Consider the following 13,597-nt stretch of genomic DNA (forward strand, 5'->3'; position numbering starts at 1 on the left):
AAATGTTTTAATTAAATTTAATTAAATTAAACCAAGTACAGTACTCACTTACTCAAAAATAGCTACAAGTTGTTCACTTGGTGCTTTTTTGACTCCTGCTACCATGCTCTGTAACCTGCTTACACTCTGTGTTGCAGAAGCCACTGGAGTAACTACTGGTTCCTTCTCTCTGAGGTATCTCCTGCCAGTCAGGGGGGTTGAAGGTGCAAATGACCTTTTCTGGAAAATCAAAGTGAAACTTTTTTCAGCTATTTGGCCCAAGATGAACTGAACAAATACTATCAACATTTACATCAGAAGTGCCAAATACAATCCCATCACCACCATAAATAAATCCAGACAGCAATTCAAAAATTACTAATAATTCAGGGTAAAACTAGATGTTACATCTTTTATATATTATACATGCATTCAGGCTACAAACTGCAACAAAACATTGGTACAGAGGACATCTTAATCCTTACTGCTTTACACTTTTCCCAGTGAAAACCATTCTCAACTGTTTTGCTTGAGGTAAAAAATATAGCTTTTCTGAAAAAGTTCATAATGATACAGTACATGGTGGACATGTCATGAGCGGAGCCAGCTGGAGCCGGGGATCAGACTAGATGGCCCGGGAGGCCCCTTCTGACTCGCTCTGTTTCTATGTTTACATAATGATGCACAATGAAAAGGAGAGGACAACAATAGTGCCCTCAAACGCCCCAGAATCTATCAAAGAAAGAATCTATTTGTTAGAAACAGAGGATATAGATAAAATGATAGTTTTAACATAATTTCAAAATATAATTTTGAATTAAATGTTGTATCTGCATTAACGCACTAAATAAAATGTATCAGAGTTGTTCCTCTGTCAGCATTATTCCAGGAATTCTATATGTCAAAAAGTTTTACTATTGATTTTTATGTACTGTATATGGAACAAGAGATGATGACTGAATGAAGTAAAAATACTTCATTGCTTTTGCTATCTGACGCCACTACAAGCATACTATTCTAAAACAAGAGAGCAACTTGTATTACCTTCTCAAAATGCTGTTGAAGATTACACTCTACATGGGCTCTTGTCATCACCTTCCCAGGTGGCACATCAGTAGAAAACTTCTGAGGAGTTCCAATTTCTTCTTCTGCATCTGCCCCCAAGAAAACCCTCTCATCAAAATCACCTTCTGTTAGAACATATTCTTCATATTCTTTATTCAGTGCTTTGCTGGAAAACAAGACATGTTATTATAAATAAATTTTAAGCTAAACCAAACTAATTTGACTTTATATTGTACTTATTGTTACATACATACTCTCATATTCTCCCTATGCTCCCAGTTAAGTTTTATATAATGAAAGATGAAACCTATTATAGCAGTGGAATGAAGAAAAAATATCAATCACTAGTTTATGAAAACCTTTACCACAACTTGATAAAAATCTAGCATGACCAAAAGGACCCAGAATTGTATTTCCTGAGGAGTACAAATGCTGTCTATTCCTGCGTTATACAATTTAAACAACAGAGCTCAAAAAGTGATTATTATAAGCAGAAAATTTACTATTATGTTCAGTACTTGACTTGGTACTTGACTGCCTGCATATATAAACTGGTTCCAAAATGGAGTTAATTTCCTAGATCTGGAAATTTCAGCACTGGCCATCTTCCTAAATCCACATCACTGCGTTGTTCAGAAGAACTACTGTATATTGTTCAGGATTTTGTGTACAAACCTGCAGAATAGTATTCCTCAGTATAGTTCCATAAACAACAGAAAATACATTTTTAACTAATGTGCATTTGTTTCCAAAACTACTGTAATTGCTACTGACCATTACTGCTAAAAATCAAATGACAAACAAGCCATTTAAAATTATTTTATCATTAGCTGTTACAGAGATGATAACATTAGATATTAACTGAATGCCTTTATTAGTTGCACCACTTACTTGTTGTCTATAAAGTTACTAAGATCCAGAAGGCAGTCTCCTTTTAAAATCTGTAAGTGACAAAAATTAGAAAAGTAGTCATCCAAAATAAAATCAAGCCAACAGATTTATTTCTGACATGACCCTGAGAGAAAAGTATTATCTACTCAGAACTACAGCAAAAAATAAAAATAAAAAATAAAAATCAGAAATCTCCTCCACTTACTATCAGAACCAAGTAAAATATCTGTCATCAATAATTCTTGTACTTGCTAGTTAAAATGTACTTTCCAAATTATGTAACAGTGGACTTGACTAAATGTCTTTAGAAATCTTTCAGATGTTTTGAACTACAATTCTTAGAATTCCTGTCAACTGGCAATGCTGGCTGGAGCCAATGCTTAGAACATATGAACAATAGGTTGGCAAAAATTGCACAATGGACGTGTGTATTCTCCAGGCAGGGAAAAGTAATAAAATTAGGTCATCTAAACAAAGAAGAAAAGAGTTGGTTTCAAATTCTGCCTTGTTTGCAACCATAGAACCAGTATGGAGTGGTGATGAGAATGTTGGAATTGGGAGATACAAGTTCTAGTCTCCACTCAGCCATGAAATTCAGTGGGTGACTTTGGAACAGTTAAACACTAACCAACCTCACCAGAATGATAAAATGGAGCTATGTAAGCCACCTTCAGTTCCTTACAAAAGGGAAAAAAGGTAGGATATAAATGCAATGTAATAACAATAAAAGTCCTCTATCTGGATGGAAGAGGAAATTAGGTTTAACTCCTAATTTATCACCTTGCTTCAAGAGAGCAGGCTGTTTGTGCACATCATTAATCAACCCAAGATTAATGGTTTACTGGGATGTGGGAAAAAAACCAAGGAAGTAATATTCACAATATTACCATTCTGATGATCAAAGTACTGTGGTGCATACAGGCATGTACACTGGATTGTGTGTGTGTGTGTGGGGGGGATCTTATCATCCAAAAAGCCTAGTTTGTAGCGCTAGAATGTTCTAAAGATGCTCTTCTTAGATGGAAGGTTTCCACAACCATATTTACTGCACACAAAGCATGAAGAACCAGAACCAATTCCTCTTCATAAACATTCAAGTACTGAGCTATTTGCACTGCAATGCCTTAAGGCTTTGTAAATGAACAAACAAACAAACAAACATATACCAACAGAACACTAACTCTCCTAATCATGAGTTGTTTAAGGCCTACTACTGAATAAATGATGTATGATTATTTGTATGTACCTTCCTGTCATAGAGTTTTGAGATATAGGGTTTAAAATAATGTTCTTTTATACCCTTGGCTTCTACCAAAAGGCCATCATGTAATTCACAGAGAGAGGCTATGATGCAGGGAGGTGGTTCAGTTGTTCTAGAGTCAGCTGTGTTGAAGTCTTCTGGCAAACCTATAAAAAAGGGAAGTATCCAACAGCTTAAGATGAACAGCTTAAAAGTAAACACTTCAAAAGCCAAATGAAAAATTTATATGTTAATTAGGAAAAATCAAGCAGATACCTTTGAAAGATGAATTCAGTAGATCTTCTTTGTAAGGACACTTCAATGCATGTGCAAAAATCAGATCCAAGCAGCAGAGCAATAAATGGTATGAGTTCACAAGATCGTCTCCAATCATTCGGAAATTACCTTTGGAAGAGACTATATCTGGTCAATTACACAGTAAGTAATTCAAAATAAACAGAGAGAATAAAGTTAAACCATCACTTACCTTTTGTGTAAACAAATAGTGTCCAACAGAAATTAAATAGGTCTTTAACACTACAGGGCACTTGTCTGTTGGAAGAAAAGACAAGTTTCAATTGTACAATATTATTCTGCAAACCATTCAATTGACTTCAAATTTAAGAGATGTAGCTGGGGTCTTAATGCCACTTGAATTTAAGAAACAAATTCTATAAACTACTGGAGACATTTTGAACTTGACTAGATTCCTCCAATTGCAATACTTCCATCTATCACATTGAAGAAACTGTTCACTGCTATCACCATTGTCTCTGTAATATTTTTGTAATATGAAATATTTCCATTAAATTGTTTCAGTTAGGCTCCAGGAAACAATTTAGGGAACCTAAACTAATACAGCACCAGAGGAATATTATAAGAAGATGCCAACTTGTTTAAGAAAAATATGTTTTACCCTATAATAAAGACTTCAAAACACCTCAGAATCACCTCAAAGTAACGATACCTTTGTTTCCTGCTCCTTTGTAGCTTTGGTTGTTCTTCATAAGGATTTTTAAATATATCTAAAAATATTGGTGCAAACTTCTTAAATATCACTGTGGATACTTCAAAGTTTCTCTCCAGCCTCTCCACTCTCTCTCGAAACTCCTGAGACAGATTTGACATGTCCATCCACTTTTTCATTTTGCTAAAAAACTGAATTAAACTAAGGAAAAGATATTGGATTATGCTCTTACCTTATAATTTCTATAATGCTTTATCTACATACAATATATGTTATAGTTCTTATTTCATTTGGGACCCATGTATACATGCATAAACGAATAAGATTCACAATTGAATATGTGAACTGACTTCATTTGAGACTGCTGTCTCTGAAGTAATATGAAGATATGATTTTATTGTTGCAGTCATCTGGTCAACATGCATATTCCCTGGAGCTAGTCCTATGACAATCCCATGAAATAGGCTACTGTGCAAAACAGTTAGTTGGCCAGGCCAAATATTTTATAGAGCTAAACCTGGAAACTCCATATTCTATGTATTTAAAGCTAGCTCTTTCATATGCACTGAATTATCTACTACAGCATTATTTGGTAAGAAAAGTAAATGAAGTTCAAATAATTAATAGAAATTATCTGTTGAAAATGTGTCCCTTTATAATTTTAAATAGTATCTAACTTTTAATGCATTTTCAGAGCATTTACAGTAACAGTAGACAACACATTATACCCTCTTGCCTTCCCATCAACTCATCATTCTTAACAAGCAACAGTAAATAAATTAGACTGAATTCCTTAAGGAGAATGAAACCAACAAAAAACAGAAAAGAAGAAAGAAGATAATAGCACTATTTATTTATCTTCCCTGCTGGGCATCATGGTTTTGGGGGTAATTTTGGCAATGTTTGCTTAACAATTATGATTATTGTAGTATCCTGGTATGCCCATATGCTTGCACAATCCCCCTCACATATGACAAAGATTGGCATTTCTGAAGCATAATAAAAATGCATGAAAATACTTATTTCTATAATAGGGTAGATCAGCAGAGTTCACAGAAGTGCACTACTGCTCAATCTTCAAGGAAAGATTGGACAGCCACATGTTGGGGATTACATGTGCGGAGCTGGCTGAAGCCAGGAGTCAGACTAGATAGTCTGGGAGACCCCTTCTGATTCGCTTATTTTCCAAGTTTCTATGTTTTTACTGACCAGTCCTGATCCAGAAATGAGCATTTTCACTGGTTTTCAGAGTTCAGAAGCACCAAAGCTGTATTGTACAAGCAATAGGTCACACAACTGCAATGGATCAAGCAGAAGCAGAGCAATCCTATTTGGTATTGCTGTATATTTGCCTAACTGCGTATATTAAACTCAGGACTATGCTTTTGTTAAATTAACTGCATAGCAGAAGTTGAAAATACAGTGAATTGACATTGTATTATCACTCAGTGGAGTTGCTGTTTTTGTCAGCTGTTTCAGCAATGAGGGCAAAGCTCAGAATTTGGAGCTGGGTCCCCTCCCCCCTCGGAACACCTGCCGCAGCCGTCGTGCTGCCGCCACCGCTGAGCACATCGTGGCATTCTGCCGGGCTCCGGGAGGCAGCTGACGCCGTTCCTGCAGCCACTGCTGGACCATCCCGGGGTCGGAGGATGCCGAGGCCGCCGCCCCACTGCTGAGGAGGGCACCGCCATCTTGCCGGCCGGCAAGTTCCCCGCGCCTGCTCTGCACCCCCCGCTGCCGGCGTTGGTGAAAGCAATGCCAGATTGGGGGCGGGGTGCGGGGACAGGCGCTGGCTTAACTCGCCGGACGCAGCCGGGGCCAGCGGCCGAAGGGGCGACGGCCAAAGGGCGGTCGCCGCCATTCGAGGCCGTTCGAGGCTGTGCGGGGGCTGGGCTGGCGAGGGACTTTAGAGGTGGGTGGAATTTTATACTGGGGGTAGACAGGGAGTTTTATATTGTTCTAACGTTTTTATTGTATTTTAACTTGTTTTTATGGAGTCGTTCCTGGTCACGTCGACGGTTGGGTTACCTGGGGAGCACGTGGGCGCTGCCACTGGGGTGGTTGTGGGCAATGGATGTTACAGTGGTGGGGGTTTAACATGTCCACGTAGAAGGAGGGACAGATGGTTGACACCTGTCCCTCCTTCTGGTTCTACCCCCAGCCAGAGGGTGCCAGGTAGTTTTGTCAGCCGCCCCCCAGGCCTGACGGTGCTGCTGCTTAATGCCAGGTCGGTCCACAACAAATCGTCCCTCATCCACGACCTGATTGTGGATGAGGGGGCCGACCTGGCTTGCATAACAGAGACCTGGGTGGGGGGGGATGTTGCCCTCTCTCAAATGTGCCCGCCCGGGTATCTAGTTCAGCACCGTCCACGCCTGGAGGGGAGGGGTGGGGGGGTTGCTTTGGTTTACCGAGCCTCCATCTCCCTCACAGGGCTTCCAGTTCCCTTGAGGCCGGGGCTAGAGTGCCTCTACTTGGTGTTGGGCAACCAAGACAGACTGAGAATTCTGTTGGTGTACCGTGCACCCTTCTGCCCAACAGACTCTCTGCCTGAGCTGATGGAGATCATCTCGGACCTGGTGTTGAGGACTCCCAGGATGTCGGTCCTGGGGACTTCAATCTCCATGCCGAGACCGGTCTGACCGGGGCGGCTCAGGACTTCATGGCCTCCATGGCGCTGTCTCAACATGTCAGGCCCGACCCATGAACGTGGACACACTCTGGACCTGGTTTTCTCCATGGGGCAGGATGAGGGTGGTCTGTGGGTGAGGAATTTGTGTCTAACACCCCTGTCATGGTCAGATCACTTCCTCGTGAGGTTTGTGCTCGAGAGCAGCCTTTCCCTCTGTAAGGGTGTGGGCTCGATTGCGTGGGTCCACCCCCGGAGCCGGATGAATCCAGATGGATTCCTGAAGGCCCTGGGGGAGTTTCGGGTTGACAAGACTGGTGCTCCTGTCAATGCTCTGGTCAAACTATGGAATGGGGAAATGACCAGGGCTATTGACACGATCGCTCCCAAGCATCCTCTCCCGCTGGGCAGAGCCCACTCTTCCCCTTGGTATACACCTGAATTGCGGGCAATGAAGTGGGTTGGGAGACGACTACAGTGTAGGTGGAGGAAGTCACGGGATGAATCTGACCAAACACACTTAAGAGCCCATTATCGGGCCTATGCTGTGGTGGTGAAGGCGGCGAAAAAGAAATTCTTCTCCGCTTCCACTGCCTCCTCACAATGCCATCCAGCAGAGCTTTTTCGGGTGATACAAGGGCTGGTTCACCTTGGCCCTTAGAAAGATCCAGTACCACCCTCGAAGGCCCACTGTGACGACTTTGCCAAGCATTTTAGGGAGAAAATCACTCAGATTCGTCACGAGCTGGACTCCACTAGTGACCCAGAGGCTTCTGGGGAGATACCAATGTCACCGTCTGGTCCAAAATTGATGGACAAGTTACTGCGGCCTGATGATGTGGACAAGGTGCTTGGATGAGTACATCCCACCACCTGCCTATTGGACCCTTGCCCATCTTGGCTAATTAACAACGCCAAGCATGGGATAGAGACCTGGATCCTGGAAGTGGTTAACGCCTCTTTAAGAGACGGCCGGGTACCTGCCCCTTTAAAGGAGACGGTAGTCCGACCAGTCCTGAGGAAGGTGTCCCTGGATCCAGAGATGGCCACTAATTATAGACCAGTGGCCAAGATCCCGTTTTTGGGCAAGGTGTTGTTTTTGGGCAAGAAGGGTGGTGGCAAGACAACTCCAAGCACTCTTGGACGAAACTGATTATCTGGACCCATTTCAGTCCAGCTTCAGACCTGGGTACGGTACTGAATCTGCCTTGGTCGCCCTGTACAATGACCTGTGCAGGGAGAAAGACAGGGGGAGTGCATCCCTGTTGGTTCTCCTGGACCTCTCAGCAGATTTCAATACCATTGACCACGGTATCCTTCTGAATAGGCTAGCGGGATTGGGGGTTGGAGGCACTGCCTTGCAGTGGTTCTGCTCCTATCTCAATGGCCGATTCCAGAAGGTGGTGCTGGGGGACTATGGCTCCGCGCCATGGCAGTTATGCCATGGAGTACCGCAGGGATCCATTTTGTCACCTTTGCAATTTAACATCTACATGAAACCGCTGGGAGAGGTCATGCTGATGATACCCAGCTCTACCTCTCGTTTTCTACCAATCCAGGTGAGGCAGTGGCTGTACTGAATCGGTGCCTGGCCAAGGTAATGGGCTGGATGAGGACCAATAAACTGAAGCTCAATCCAGATAAGATGGAGGTCCTGTTGGTAGGCGGATCAGGCTTCGGGGAAGGGGACCTTGACCTTGTCCTGAATGGGGTTGCACTCCCTCTTAGGGACAAGGTCCGCAGCTTGGGAGTGCTCCTCGACCCAGAGCTTTCACTTGAAGCTCAGGTGACAGCGGTGGCGATGAGCGCTTTCTTTCAGCTTTGGTTGATCCATCAGCTGCGTCCCTACCTGGAGTACGACTGCCTGGCGACAGTGACACACGCATTAGTAACTTCCCAACTAGACTTCTGCAATGCGCTCTACGTGGGGCTGCCCTTGAAGACGGTCCAGATACTTCAATTGGTGCAAAATGTTCACATAACTCCAGTCCTCTGTCAGCTTCACTGGCTCCCGAATGACGTCTGGGCCCAATTCAAGGTGTTGGTTATTACCTATAAAGCCCTTAACGGCTTGGGTCCTGGTTACCTGAAGGAGCGCTTACATCCATACATGCCCTCCCGCCCCTTGAGATCAGCAGGAGAGGCCCGTCTGCGGGAACCCTCCGTGAAGGATATTAGGAGGTTAAGCACCCAGAAGAGGGCTTTCTCTGCGGTGGCGCCCAATCTATGGAATGCGCTCCCCAGAGAGGTCCGCCTGGCGCTGTCATTATTTGTTTTTCGGCGCCAGGTCAAGACCTTTTTATTTAAACGTCATTTTTATTTTATTTTTTTATTTAAAACATTTCTGTGCTGCCCCCATTGCAACAAAGCCTCGGGGTGGCTCACAACATCCAAAATAAACATAAAAATACAATCGTTAATAATTGTTAATTGTTAACATAATTGTTAACATGATTTATTGATTTTATATCTTTGGCCAGGATGTCTCCAATTATATTGTTATTATATTGTTTTTATATGGTTGACATGTATTTATTTATTGCTGAGCGCTGCCCCGAGGCTTCGGCGAATGGGGCGGCATAGAAGCTCACCAAATAAACAAACAAACAAACAAAGCTAAGGCTCTATACCACTTTTCAACATCCTTTATCTAGCAGGAGTCTTGTATTTGTAAGTATACGTGTGTTTATTTCTAAAGCTCATGAAAAAGAGGAAGTAGTTAGCTCAAAAACATTTAGGATACTATCCTATGCATACTTAGATGGAAACCATTTTTGGGGGTCTAAATACATGAAATTTACTAGCTTTGTCTAAACAGTGTACCCTAAAAGCAGCATTATTCTTCTGGAATTGTAGTGAGAAACCATGAAATCTGAAAATACTTCTTCAGCTTTGTACTATTTCCTATCTAAGACTAGCTTAGTACCTCAAGAAATGGTTAATTCATAGCCTGCTTAAAATTTTAATTCTGAACTGCTTAGGCAAAAATAATAAATACAACCAATTAGTTCATCTTTCCAAAATAAGAAAAATAGACAGACATGGACACTCACTCCTTGGTTAAAGATCAACAATACCTTAGCTTTGCTGAGCGCAGAATCCTGGTAAGTGAGACACAATTTCCTTCCATCAAGCCACTTCCTACAGTGGGGATTACACTCTTACGGCAAGCAACATATAATGCACAAGCCAACCAATGTACTGTTTCCCCCTAGAAAACAAACGAACAAATTATCAAGAGCAACAATGCTCAATTTTAAGTAAAATCTCTTTATATGAAAATATGAATTACAAGCTTTGGAAAATAATCAGTATTCTCTTGGTATCATGACAGATAAAAATATTCTAATGATACTCTATTTCATTCTAATTTAATAATTTAACATTAATATTTTAAATTATAAATTCTTTTATTAATTTATTTAAAACGTAAATATACCATTATTTTTTAAGAGTAACCAGAGTATCTCAGGAGGAAAATCACAAGCACTGGGCAAGGTTCTTCGAAAGACAGGTTGCGCGCCATCACTGATCTCTTACTATGTGTTCTGAGATATACTGTCCATTTATGTGTCCGTTTTGAATACATAAGGCTTGCCAGTCCTTGTAATTGAACTCTGAGCATGTGTCAGTATGTTCGGCACTGCACAGGAGTTCCATGGCAGTCTAGTATATATGGGGAGAATTCTCTTAGGTTAGAATTCTTTAACAGCAACTCTTTTAAATGAAAGGCAAACACTGCTTGCTATGCAGTTTCTATGAAGCCAGTGAGCAACAAGTTATCCCTTTAACCCATTGCCATGAGTGCTGGCATGGAAGAATTAACTCTACCTCTGCTCTCAGTTTTTCTTCATAAGAAAAAGGATGGGTATAAAATCTAATGAATAATAAATAACTGCCACAATAGCAAAATCTAATGCCGATATCCTAGGTTCATTAAATGACACATTCCTTCATCCTTATATATCTATACAGACAGTTTGGGATATTTTTAAATACTCACTGGTCCCCTACACATGTATTTGATTTGCAAGGAATTTTTAAACCAGGTCATCTCTTGAAACCACCAAATATCTAAGCAAGAAGATTCCCATCCTTTGCATTCAACTTGCAAGAAATCAATAAAGCCACAAATTTGTACTTGGAACACTGACCATGTATTCCAATACTTGATTAAAAATATACCAGACTTAATATTTGAGTTCAGTAGTGTATTCTGAAACTTGCACATTCTAGTCTTGCTAATTTTCACTCAAAATGTGTATCAAATGCTTAATTTAATTTGAACTGAGAGAGCTCTCAAGAAAATTCTCCTAGTTGATTCACTAACAACAACATTTCAAGGTAGTTTATAGTCTTCTATTTTCCCCCACAACATTTATGAATACTATGAAGAGACTTTAAATAAATCCCACAAGCAGCTAACAGGAATATTGAATTTGCCAGATGGTATTTAATGCTACAAGTCAATATTTGTGTATTATACATCTGCCTTTCTACCAAAGAATTCAATATAATATACACGGGTATTTCCCATCTAATTTTATTCTCACTACAACCCTGTGAAGTAGGTTAGGCAGAAAGAAAGTAACGATCAACCATACTACAGACTGAAGGAGAATGTGAACCTGGGCCTTCCAGCTCCTAATTGAAAATATTAACCACCGCACCACAGTGGCTTTCAAGATTTATAATACATTCAATAGTGAGAAAGTAATAAATCATGTCATATTGCTCTATTTCAGCTTTTTTCCTATAAAAAGAGAAGCTGAGAGTTCAAGTTTCAGCCAATGCTCAATACTCTGTAGGAGATAATGGGATGGAGCATACTTTCAACCACACAGCTTTTGTCTCAGTTTTGGAGCTAGACTGATCCCCATCTATGCCTGCAAGTGCAAACTTGGGAGGCTTTTTGCTTGTCACCCTAACCAAAAAGTGGCGATACATTCATGAAGATAATTGTAGAAAGCTAACCGGAGTGGGTCAATAGCCCTCTTCAGCCATGATGAGGCTTTCCTGCTGTAGATATTTCCTTAACAGAGAAAACCATGAGAAAGTGTCCAGCAGGAAATTAATGAAGCAGGTGAAATCTAGTTAGTACAGCTTTATTCTGTCCCTTTTACCCAGAACAGTTTACTTCAGTAATGAACAAGCCAAGCTACTAGGTTATACAGGTAGGTTACGAAGCTTTTTAATGCTTGGCACATTCCTTTGAGCACTCAGCAGCAGAAAAAGGCAAGCTCCAGGCACATACAAGTTGCTCTAAATGGACATGCAGCTTATGCATTTCATGTTATGAGATTAAAGTCAGTGATAAGTAAATGCTCACCTAAAAACATACTCATGCCACTGCATCCAGCGTATCAGGGCATCTTTTGAGGCTTATACACGCCACTAGGACCAATAGGACTTGACATCTGCCCTGCGCCCCATGAATAGTGCTCATTACCTACTGGGTACCCGTTGCAGCCACCAGCTGTTCATTTGCATACAGGCTGGCTTAACTAACAGCAGCAAGAGCCAGCCAGTTACAGGCTTCATCAATGTAATGGGGAAGCTGGGTCCTGTCCCTTACTCTCATGTGCACATCTGTGGTTTATGTGGTGGCAGTGGCAGCAATGTAAAAGGTTGGGAGCTGAGCAGCTCCCTGGCCACCACTGCTCTTGAGTAAACCCATCAGTTTGGAATGCATACATTTTCTTTAAGCTGTTCCACTTGTCCAATCAGTGGCAGAACTGGAATTATTCCCCTGCTGAAAAGTCTACAAAAACATCAACCATAATTTATGTAACTTTTGCTGGAATGTAGTATTTTGCCTTATATTCTTAGCTGAGTGTATGGTAGTGAGCAGAAAAAAGAGTGCCAACAAAGCTGAGGCTAAAGAAACTTCAGAGATATATAAAATGGTGTCTGTGTTATATTAGCATATTTTCCCGTAACATTCACATTTTTCCCTACTAAATATGTATACACTTCTGTTAAGTTAAAAAAAAATCATATGTCTGCATGATTCAGAAGGTGCAGAATCGGTGGGTCAGAGTTACGGAAATCCAAAGTCATTTTAATCTGTTGCAGCTTTTTCCAACCTCCTACCTGTTACGGAGTGCATAACTAGAAGGCAACTGTGATGACCCAACCTGGTAAATAACCCCTTGAAAGTTGCTAGCCCGCATGGAATGGCAGCGGAAAAACAAGGAGCAATAGCCCTGCCTCAGAAGCCCCCCACATTTCTATGCTGAGACATGAGGAAGGTGGCTCCCCTCCTCTCGCTGCTTGGTTGAGCTGTTTTCACTTCTGCTAGGTAAGGCCGCAGACGTGAGGGAGCCTGAAGTAAGACCGCTGCTGGGGTGGGAGGCGAGAGCAGACAGGGCACCTCGCTCGCCCTAATCTGGAACATGTCCTGGATCTACTGAAAACTTTCTCTAGAAAGCCTACTAGTGACCCAGCTCAAGCACAACCTTCACACTTCCACGTGACGGGCGACAGGAGCGATCCTGAGGTGTGGGGGAAGAAGCCCCATTCATTATGCAACATCGCATCGCCCTCGACCCGACAAGCCACAGAAGGGCAGCAATACAAGCCTCTGCTACTGGCCTGCCCGGCCGCCCATCATCTCATGACAGAGAGGTGGCGTCCCACCTCCAAGCTGTAGGTGCCTCGAAGAGCACTGAACTCCCGAAGGGCCTCGGCGGTGCTGCCAGCGTCCAAGTTCAGCTCCTGACAGAGGTGGTCAATGGCGGCCCGGACAGGGCACGGAGTGTTTCCAGGCTCCCCAGCGGGGTCATCGTCTTCGGTCGACATGATGATGCCCTCGGCCCCGGCTCCA

The 13,597-nt window shown here is 42.1% G+C and overlaps 1 protein-coding gene across 3 annotated transcripts in view; it reads right to left on the reverse strand.

Annotated features, from left to right (window-relative positions):
• RBL1 (RB transcriptional corepressor like 1) overlaps positions 1-13,597 on the reverse strand; it is a 34,289-nt gene extending 20,692 nt beyond the window's left edge. For 2 of the 3 annotated variants that reach the window (XM_044447570.1, XM_044447569.1), the window contains exons 1-9: positions 13,411-13,597; positions 9,849-9,982; positions 4,143-4,343; positions 3,663-3,727; positions 3,452-3,580; positions 3,182-3,342; positions 1,936-1,985; positions 1,024-1,210; positions 53-219 (exon numbers count right to left, since the gene is read on the reverse strand). In XM_044447570.1, coding sequence (XP_044303505.1) covers positions 53-219; positions 1,024-1,210; positions 1,936-1,985; positions 3,182-3,342; positions 3,452-3,580; positions 3,663-3,727; positions 4,143-4,343; positions 9,849-9,982; positions 13,411-13,572 — 1,256 coding nt within the window. In that variant the 5' untranslated portion in view covers positions 13,573-13,597. The remainder of the gene's footprint in view (positions 1-52; positions 220-1,023; positions 1,211-1,935; positions 1,986-3,181; positions 3,343-3,451; positions 3,581-3,662; positions 3,728-4,142; positions 4,344-9,848; positions 9,983-13,410) is intronic. The other variant, XM_044447571.1, reaches the window with a different exon arrangement.

The sequence above is a fragment of the Varanus komodoensis genome, unplaced genomic scaffold (genome assembly GCF_004798865.1).
Source record: "Varanus komodoensis strain SLA01 unplaced genomic scaffold, ASM479886v1 scaffold52, whole genome shotgun sequence".
In the NCBI taxonomy this organism is placed as follows: Eukaryota; Metazoa; Chordata; class Lepidosauria; order Squamata; family Varanidae; genus Varanus; species Varanus komodoensis.